General features: G+C 36.0%; 2 protein-coding genes, 1 long non-coding RNA gene and 1 other non-coding gene across 5 annotated transcripts in view; 3 read left to right on the forward strand and 1 right to left on the reverse strand.

The window, feature by feature from the left end:
- Positions 1–422: 422 nt before the first annotated feature.
- On the reverse strand, positions 423–4,853 carry LOC111440475 (DCN1-like protein 2). Of its 2 annotated transcripts, XM_023077533.1 has the most exons (11): positions 4,692–4,853; positions 4,154–4,215; positions 3,171–3,307; positions 2,973–3,031; positions 2,820–2,843; positions 2,202–2,284; positions 2,036–2,100; positions 1,870–1,919; positions 1,634–1,735; positions 1,099–1,158; positions 423–786 (listed from the first exon to the last, which is right to left on the reverse strand). In XM_023077533.1, exons 1-11 carry the CDS (start codon positions 4,692–4,694, stop codon positions 652–654), a joined length of 780 nt encoding a protein of 259 aa, XP_022933301.1. In that variant the 5' UTR covers positions 4,695–4,853; the 3' UTR covers positions 423–651. The 2 variants fall into 2 exon arrangements, with proteins under 2 accessions (XP_022933301.1, XP_022933302.1); XM_023077534.1 differs by lacking the exon at positions 2,820–2,843.
- Positions 4,854–6,121: 1,268 nt separating this feature from the next.
- LOC111440477 lies at positions 6,122–7,675 on the forward strand. The gene is made up of 2 exons (XR_002709945.1): positions 6,122–7,506; positions 7,570–7,675. It is a non-coding gene; the product is annotated as an uncharacterized LOC111440477 (long non-coding RNA).
- Positions 6,568–6,664, forward strand: LOC111440478. Its single transcript, XR_002709946.1, has one exon. It is a non-coding gene; the product is annotated as a small nucleolar RNA snoR116 (small nucleolar RNA).
- Positions 7,676–9,138: 1,463 nt separating the features above from the next.
- LOC111440474 (zinc transporter 1-like) overlaps positions 9,139–9,810 on the forward strand; it is a 1,615-nt gene continuing 943 nt past the window's right edge. The window contains exon 1 of the mRNA XM_023077532.1: positions 9,139–9,810. This exon is cut by the window's right edge and continues 46 nt beyond it. Coding sequence (XP_022933300.1) covers positions 9,236–9,810 — 575 coding nt within the window. The 5' untranslated portion in view covers positions 9,139–9,235.

Here is a 9,810-nt window from a genome sequence, read left to right on the forward strand (position 1 = left end):
CCTTAGTCCCTGCCTCTGGTAATCCAATCCTCTAGGTAGTTTGGTAGTACAGGATAGGAAAAATAGATTTAACAGAAATTGTGTGCTTGTTACTGGAAGGATGGTGATGGAGACGGAAGGACATATTTGCTACATCTAACCAAATTTTTCATAGAATCTAACAAAATCTATCCCAACTAATTAAGACATACCCATACATGTTCGAACTCCAATACTTCGGTAAGAGACTGAGAAGTGGCCAGTGGCCCTGTTTGGAACGTTGGACGAGTGTGCAATAGTATCAAAGCTGAGATCCCAGTATTAGGTAAGAAGGTCGAGGAGAACCAAACCAGAAACAAAAGTTATACCATGTAAAGAAAACGTGAAGTAAACTTACCATGCAGCAAGGTATACCGTGCATGCGTAGAAATAAAACACGAGAGGGAAGAGAGAGAGCGTTGAAATTGTTATTACTCTAAAAATCCACTTTCCCACTCAATAATATATAGATGATATACCAAATCCAACAACAAATAAAATGTCTTCACTCAGATGTCAGTCGCTCGCCTTCTTCCCCCTCATATCTTATTTCCCCAATGAATTGAACCAGAGGGTATTCAAATCACACCAACATAAATACGAAATAAATCCCAAACCAACTGCAGTAGCATATCATCTTACTTGACTCGAATCATTCGGTTGACCACCATGGATTATGCCATTCTCGTTCAGGTATTCAACAAATTCATCGATGAGGTATGGCCATGCACCTTCGGCATCGTAATTTGATAGTGTAGGATCCACAGTCTGCATATCAAGATACGTAACAAAGAAATTAGCACGATAAATGCATGGTATCAACAAGAAGCATGCAAGACATCAGCACCAACAAAATGGCACTGGTGCTTCCCACCATTTCCCCCAACACTCCCTGCAAACTTTCTTGGGTGGAAGCGTAACAAATGGAGTGGCAAATTTTATTAGTATGTAAATCAAAAGGACTGTTTTAAAACTTCTAGGAATAAAATATAATTTTTGGAAGTTCATAAACTAAATTATTATTCTTTAACTAAATAATTTTGAGACATTTAAACCGTTAGTTTAAAAATCCATTCTTACCCTTGCAAACTCCAGAAGCTGAGACCACGTGTCCCTAGAAATAGCTTTATTATGCCGAGCCTGAATCAGAAAGATTACAATATGAACCAATCCAATAAACTAATAAGAATGAATCATTAGAAGTCAGAACAAGCAACTCTGACTTGGAATTTCTAACAGACAATTCAAGTTCTGAAGGCTTTTTCTTGGTTGAGTGGAAAAGGCTTAGACCTTCCATCTCTGCGGCATTATATGCAACTTTCCAACATTCCTCAGCAGAAAGTAAACAAGAATACTACTGGCTTAATTTTGTGCAGGAAAAGTCCCGGTTGCACATTCTATTAAAATGTTCAAGAACATTACTAGCAAACAAGAAAATAACGGTGTTATCTTTTCTTGCATCCATAAAAAAAAGGTGATCCTCCAAGTTTCTGGAGTCAAATTCCAGAGTCTTACAAAAAGAAATCTTCACCACAGAGGTTATCGGAACAACAGGGAGCATTGCCCCTAGACATTAAAGTTCGCCTTTTTCAAATAGACAGATTAGTAACATTACCTGCAAGAACTGACACCAGTGGTCAACCAGAGGCCACTGCTTTTCAGCAAATAGTAACTGCCACATTCCAATTGCAGTGTCCAATGCTAAGGATTTCTGCCCCTAAAACACATATATCCACTTTAGAAGTCCATGCATTAGGCAGCCATTGTGCTGGTATCTAACGCGCATGCCACTGAAGAAAGAAAAACAATTTTGAATATATCCTTCAGGGAATGCTCAAGAAGCACGAGTACCTTTTCTTTTGCCCAACCAAATGCGAAGTTGTAAATATCACGAAACTTATCTGGACAGACATGAAATTAGCATAATACAGCAAGAGAAAATCACATAGAAATTCGTTTCCAATCATAAGGGATTATACAAATTGCAACATGATATAAGCTACAAAAGAATACAAACGTTCGTCTTTCAACTCAGAGCGCATATATGGTATCCTTTCTCTGAACCTCTCCAGAGAATCTATCCTGCGATCATAAATTGAACAATGATACTATGACAAGCATACTCTTGATCCCACGCACGCTATTCTTGTCCTAAGGAATGTAACTGCAAAAAAATTAATTACCCTAGTGCTTGTAATCCACCTATAAATTCCTGTTTGGAAAATTCACACATTGTGTTCGCCTTCATATGCCAAGAAACAACCAACTGCAGATAATTGCAAAAGACATTAATTTTTGTATTTTTTTTTTTAATAAAAAAAGCTAATAGTCAGAAAACTTGCACAAATCAGTAATTAAACTGAAATTCTTTAAATTCAGAGGCGAAAAATAATCAACCGCATCCACATCTTTCAATTAGATAATACTATAATTGTCCAACCAAATATACAGTGTTACATGATTAATGGGAAATTTAAACAATCAGCTTCTTTTAACAAGGATGAAGGAAGCACTTAAAGGGACCTTGAAGTTATTTATATCAATGTCTCTGTCCACTGCAAACTTATCGGTTATGATAAATGGAAAACCGGGAGGTAAAATTGAGGCTAAAAGAAGGTTAAGATTAAACATGCGTGTTTAATTGTAAACTTCTGAGGAGAACGGTCTACAATTAGCCCCCACTAGAAGAAATGCATGCATGTCTAGAATCTAAATTTCTTTAAAATGAGAGACAACATTAAGTTTTAGTTAAATTTACACACGAATGCCTTGCTTAGCAACAATTCTTTTGAAAAGCATACCATAACTATATCTTGAGGATCCACCTGCAAAAAAAGGTGTGTCACGTCAGTTCAATAGGTAGAAATAACTAGAACTGAATAATCAAGTAGTAATATTTATAGCCCTCAATTCATCAAGCACATAAAACATAGTTGGACACATAAATCACCTACCTGAAGGTCATTGCAGAGCAGTGAGATACCATCAGCCAATATCATGTCAACATATGGATCTGCCAACCATGTTAATTAATAAACTGTTACTTTCATGTTCATAGAAAATCATAATCTCTGTCAGCATGGTTTCACTACCCTTTACAAGTTTACAGAAAGAAAAGAAATCTAGTAATGATAAACGAATATAAATCTTGCCTTTATATCTGCTATAAAGCTCTTCCAAATGTCTAGAGTCGGTGAATGCTTTAATTAGGGGTTGACTGTAAAACACATCAATAGCTCCTTCAAGATGCCACTCACTAGCCTTCAGGGCCTGGTGAGCAACCTTTTCACTGCATGATTAATAAAATATCAAAATCAATGAAAATATGAGACGACCCAATTTCATTACTCATGCTTCTGTACCTCATATGAAAGAAAACTACATCACAGATCAGCTTTCAAACGCAAAAGAAGACTATTTGGATTAACAAAACATAGCCCTTTTGTAGGAGATATACAAGGAGACGGTTTACAAAACAAAAGGAAAAATGACAACATATAGGTTTAGGTTTGAAGAATCTATGTCATATATACTTGATAATATCTTAATGGGTTAAAATATTATATTTTTTTTTTTCTTATGACCGGATATCAGAAACCCAACTCCTTACATTATGTTCAAGACCCACCTCCACTAATACTCGGGGAGGCTTCACCGACCCTAGGGCTACTTAGAAAGACAGGTGTCTTAACTTATTAAACAAACTTTCGTTCTGGTTTCCAAGACTTTGTATATCTATATCTTTATTAACTAAGGCAGCTGATCCCTCCCGCTACTAATGCTAAGTGTTAACAGCAATTGAACTGAGGAGATATCAACTAAGCCCTAAATGTTTGGTGGTAAAAAATATTAGAGAATTCAAATCCCATGAAATTAAAAAATCCAATGTCATTCGAAGTGAATTTTAATTCTTCTGCAGATGACGAATCTAATTTTTACAATAATTCACGTCTACTTCTACAGTTTCTATCTTGCCTAATAAGTGCATGTCAGTCGACAGTCGCCTGATTTCTTAGTTTTTCTCTTTCCACACATAAGGTTAGTCTTCCTCAGAAGAAGGGAAGCAACCGTATCCAAACGGGATTTCAATGCCACAAAGTAATTAAGGAAATTTAAGAGGAGTTCATTAACGTACCTTGTACCAGTTATAGCCATAAACTGTTGGAGTTTATCTCGGTGTCCTCTGCTTAATTTATGCTGTCGAGAACAAATACAAGAAAAATTATATTATAGAAAGATGTTTTCATGCCCTGGGTGCATTGTTGTACGCATAAAAGTCCACGCAGACGTATGAGCATGTCAATAAAAAAAAAAAAAAAAAGAGTTAAGCATGCAGCAGTCGCTTAAATTTAGCATAAAATATCATTACTCCATGCATCAAACCGCAATCTCAACCAGTGAAATCAGCAACCAGAAGATAAAACCTCAATCTAAAACTCATGCATCCGAAGACTTCAGAATTCCGTGATGAAGTGACTTTTACACAAAGATAAAGAGCAGAGTGTTTCGGTTATCAAATATGATAGAGAAAAAAATGTAGTCAACATTAATCCTGGCCTCTGGAATAGAAATTGAAAGCAGCTTAAACAACAATAATCTTGCACAGAGAAAAAAAAAAGTGAGAAGGAATGCAATAATTGAATTAACAAGAACCGAAGAGTGGAAACACTAACCATTTTGGAGGTCGTGGATACAAGCCTCGCGCAGAGAAATGGTAATCTGAGGGTAGACTGGCCGAGAATGGATTCTCCGACTCCGGAGAACGTCGAGAGAGAATTCTAGGGTTGTTTTCTGGAAGCTCTATTTCTCTCTCTGAAAGAAGGCAGTGCAGGGAGTTCGATTCTGTTTTTGTATTCTTTTTTATTAAATTATAGAAAATATAGTAATTTTTGTTTTAATAATTTCTTAAATTCTAAAAGGTTTCGAAAATACATTTGTTCAAAAATAATTTTACTATTAAATTTGGGAGAGAAAAGTTAAGATTTCATTTTAATAATATTTTAATATTAACTTTGAATTTTCAAAAGCTTCCAAATGACTTTACCTCAAAAAATGTTTAAAAAAATAGAAATGTTTAAGAAAATTATGCTTAAATTTCATATCAATAATACCTTTCAAAATATCAAAAATAAAATTAAAAAAATTAATACTTTTATCAAAAATATTATTTTTATGCATATTATTCCGGGAAGAAAATAAATAATAACAAATTATGCGATAGTTATCTATATTAGATGGCTAAATCTATATATATATATATATATATATATATATATATATATTAAACTCAATCATATATATCAAAGTCAATATTTTTCTTGTATTTTCTCTCTACTATCATTTATGTTCACTTAGATTGAATGTGTGAGTTGTTGTGCAGTTCTAACTTCTAAATCAAAGTTAAGAAGTATTCACCATGATATGTGAAGATGAAAAACTTAAAAATGGGAGTTAAGAAATATTCACCATAATATGTGGAGATGAAAAACTTAAAATTGGGAGATAAGAAATATTCACCATGATATGTGGAGATGAAAAACTTAAAAATGGAAATTGAGAAATTTGATAAATTCAATTTTAGTTTATAGAAAATGAAGATTAAAGATTATTTGTACCAGAAATATTTTTATAAACCCTTATTCAAGATGAATAAGACCATGGCTACAGAGCATTGGAAACTCAAGGACTATAGGATTGATTTGATTGACGCTGTCCATAAACGTAATGTTCAACATTATCAAAGAGAATATGATATTGGACCCGTTGAAGATATTGTCAAATATGTAAAAAAAAAAAATAATCTATTTGATGCATAGATTATTCCATCTACAAATGTCTCAAGGTGTATTTATTACGAAACATATAAATGAATTCAATAAGAATATAAATCAACTGAAGCATATAAATGAATTAATAAGAATATAAATCAACTAAAGCGTATAAATGAATTTAATAAGAATATAAATCAACTGATTTCGATGAAAATTAATTTAAAAAAATAAAATTAAAGCCGTTAATTTTAATGTCATGTTTATCCGAATGTTGAAATATTGTTGTTGCTACAACGAACAACTCTCAGGACCTAATTAAGGGGCTCATTTGCAATTTCTATAGGTTATTTTTCGAAGATTGGAGGGTCATGGCAGCAATTTTGCTATACTTGCAGGATTAGGGTTTTAGATCTAGGTGTCTTTGCCGAACGCTATTTAAACGCCTTGCAGGATGCCCAAAACTCGTTCTGCATCGCTCTTCTCACTCCAAAATCTCCTCTATGGGTTATTTAGCTGGTATTATGCCCTAATTTTGTTGCGGCTGATCCGCGGATCTTAGTCTTAATCGTGTATGCACTCGCAATGCATCTTCGTCGGATGGTAAATAGCTCGGCCATGCTTGATTGTTTGAATAATTTGATATGTGCAGTCAATTTTTTTTTTTTAAATATATATTTTTTAATTTTGTAATTTTTTTTTATTTTTTTTATAGATTTCTTGATATATCCGATTCATTTGTTTGAGGTCATCGGGGTGTTGGATTTGTTAAGTCTAATAGTGGCAGTGATGATGAATTCATATACCATCAAACTATGAAAGCTCTGTCTTCTTTTTGGGGCGAGCTTGTTGATGTCACCATGAATTTTTCTGAGCCTTTCTTCTTGACAAGGATGGTTCAATTTTTAGTTTTTAGGTTTTACTTGGTTTGTTTTGGTATTCAATATCTGAGCCTATCTTCTCGTGAGTCATCGAATGAACAATCGCAAAAGGCAATAAATTAGAGTCTCTGATACGCTCTCTCCCGTGTCGTGATCAGCGCTGTACGTTGCCAACAAGGATTTGGGGCCGAGATTCTGGCACCTGCCTTTTATGTTCGTAAGGCTGTGCATTTAGGTGCTCCTACATTTGCATATCCAATATTGTTCGTTTTGAAATTATTGCCATTTCGATATCCCTTTGCTTGCTTTTTCGGATATACATCCTTTTAATTCTAAGATTTGAGAAATATGTTTGTTCATTTGATAATGTGGCGCAACAACTTGTTCAGTTTCATTCACGTATTTTTCTTGAATTGCCGTTATGTTTTTGGATACCGTTGGAACTTGGAAGGTATGACCTGTAATTTGTAGTAAATGGTCGATCTGTTGGTGACGAATGATGAGATCCAGCCGGAGGAAATAGGAAGAAATCAGGTATTCTATGGAGGCACATGCTTGGCCTTTGATTTAATCTTGCTTTTTTCGGCCGCGGGCAGTGTCAAAATTTGTACCCAACCTGAAATATTTCTTCAATCTGTGAAACACATGAATTCCAAGACCCGCACTCTGATTAACATAGAAGCTGCTTAGAATGTGAAACAGGACCCAGGCCGAGTATTGACGAGGGCTACCAATTCTAAATCACAGGATGCTCCCTTGCCAACGTTTAATTTCATTCGGATGTTAGTCTACAAGCCACAAGACCAAGTTATGTTATGTACATATGCAAATTGGACCAAGTTATGTTATGTACATGTGCTCCCTTGCCAACGTTTAATCTCATTCGGATGTTAGTCTACAAGCCTTCATTCCATACACGTTTTTGTCAACCTTGGACCATTTACAAATAAAGTGAATTTGTACACACCCTGGACTTGTGAATAATGAAATAAACCATTTGAATGTCAATGTGAGCATGTCTACGCCATAGTAACCCCTGAACCCTAAGTCGTCATAACGACAAAGTTGGGGATTTAAATTTTCTCACCTCTATGATTGGTTATTTAGTCAATAAAGTTGATTTAAAGAATAAGACCAATTTTTGAGGTTGACGGGATGATGTCTTCTTTGACCATTGATTGAAATGATACTTAAATTTATGAGGTTGAAACTAGTGTATGCATCAATTCTGACTGATCAGTGTGCCATCGATTGTGATGCCTGGAATAATTGAATTCACCATCGTGAGTACAGAAAAAGAAATTAAAGCTAGCAAAAATCTGCTTGTTGATGAAGAACCGAGGGTGTGAAATGAAATTAAGAACGGAGTAAAACCAAGGGTTGTGAAGAGTGATTTAAGAATAATAATAGTTGTGCACAATATCGCCCAACAAAAGTTGCTTGCTAGGTTGTCGAAGAATCAGAGTTCAACACATGGACAGAACAAAAGAGATATTTATGGGAATATCAAAGCTTCATCTTCCTTTCTTTTTGTTTTTCTCCAGAAAAACTATAGACAGATCAACACAACGCAACAAAAACCAACGGAATCCACAATTTCTGATCAGCCAACTTTCATCGAGCAAGCATAAAGGCAAAATAGATAACAGTCAAATATTTTATATTTACTCTAGTGTAACGGTCCAAATTCACCGATAGATACGGTCCTCTTTAGGCTTTTTTTTTTTGGGCTTCTCCTGCTTTAAAACGCTTCTAAATTCATCACCATAGATACGGTCCTATTTAGGCTTTTTTTTTTCGGGGCTTCTAAATCAATAATGACTTATATTCGATCAAGAGAAATTTGAAATTTGAAACATAGAATCAATAATCAATTGTTTAATAAATAGTAATTAAATTTAATTAAAAGTGGTTAGATCGAGTGGAGAACAAAAAAAAAGAAAAAGAAAAAGGTGGGATTTTATAATGGGAAAGTGAAAAGTAATGACATAATATCGACATTTTATGGATTTAGTTGGGTTAAGCAATCAGAATCAGAACTCCAGGTGTGCAACATAAGCAATTTTGGTCTTGGTTTATGCTCCTGCATGTCGACATACTTTCTTACCCTTTTTCTCAACACTAAAATAAAAGTGATCTAACACTTCACCTATTGTAATTAAATTAATAATGCTTTTTGAGGATTTTAAGGCAGCAGCACATTTGATTTATTTCCGCCTTCCTTATTATTTTCATTATTAGGGAATGACCAACTTTTGCTGTGAACCGCAGCAAGTTGGCTGGGGCGAAGGCTTTATGCGAATTGCGAATTGCGAATTGCGAATAGGCCTTGGTCTCCCACCCCAAAATGCTAATAAGAAAAAATAAAACAGCACATTAGTCGGATGCCTCTGAAACTCAACTCTCAGTATTATTCTTGTTTTCTTTTCCATCCATCCCTCATAACCCACTGCCCAAAAGCTCCCGTCTCCTCACCATCCACTATCTCCCTCAATTCCTTCCACTATTATTAATTCCTCTTCTCCAAATTTCTCACACCACTTTTATTACACACAGCTTTTCCCAACAATGTTAAACCTTTTCTCTGTTTTCCTTTTCCTCACCTTCATCCTCCCTGCTGATGTAGTCCACGCCGGGCGTGGGCGGGAGTCTTGTACCTGTCATTCCGCCGCCGACCACAACGCAGAGGAGGCAATCAAATACAAGGTTGGCTCGATTGCTTCGGTGCTCGTGGCCGGCGCGGCTGGTGTGAGCCTTCCTTTGGTGGGCAAGAAGATTCCGTCTCTGAGGCCTGAAAATGACATCTTTTTCATGATCAAGGCTTTTGCTGCGGGTGTCATTTTAGGCACTGGGTTCATCCACATACTGCCTGATGCCTTCCAGGACTTGACCTCCCCCTGCATCGGACAGAACCCTTGGGGCGATTTCCCATTTGCGGGGTTCATTGCCATGGCCTCCTCCATCGGCACCTTGATGGTGGACACATTCGCAACCAGCTTCTACCAGAGACGCCACTTCAGTAAAATCAAGCATGTAATTGCAGTTGCAGACCAGGAAAGAGGCGAGGAGCATGCCGGTCACGTGCATGTCCACACCCACGCCACACATGGTCACGCTCACGGCTCTGCAGCACCCACCGGAGA

Source organism: Cucurbita moschata, unplaced genomic scaffold (assembly GCF_002738365.1).
Source record: "Cucurbita moschata cultivar Rifu unplaced genomic scaffold, Cmos_1.0 Cmo_Scf00286, whole genome shotgun sequence".
In the NCBI taxonomy this organism is placed as follows: domain Eukaryota; kingdom Viridiplantae; phylum Streptophyta; class Magnoliopsida; order Cucurbitales; family Cucurbitaceae; genus Cucurbita; species Cucurbita moschata.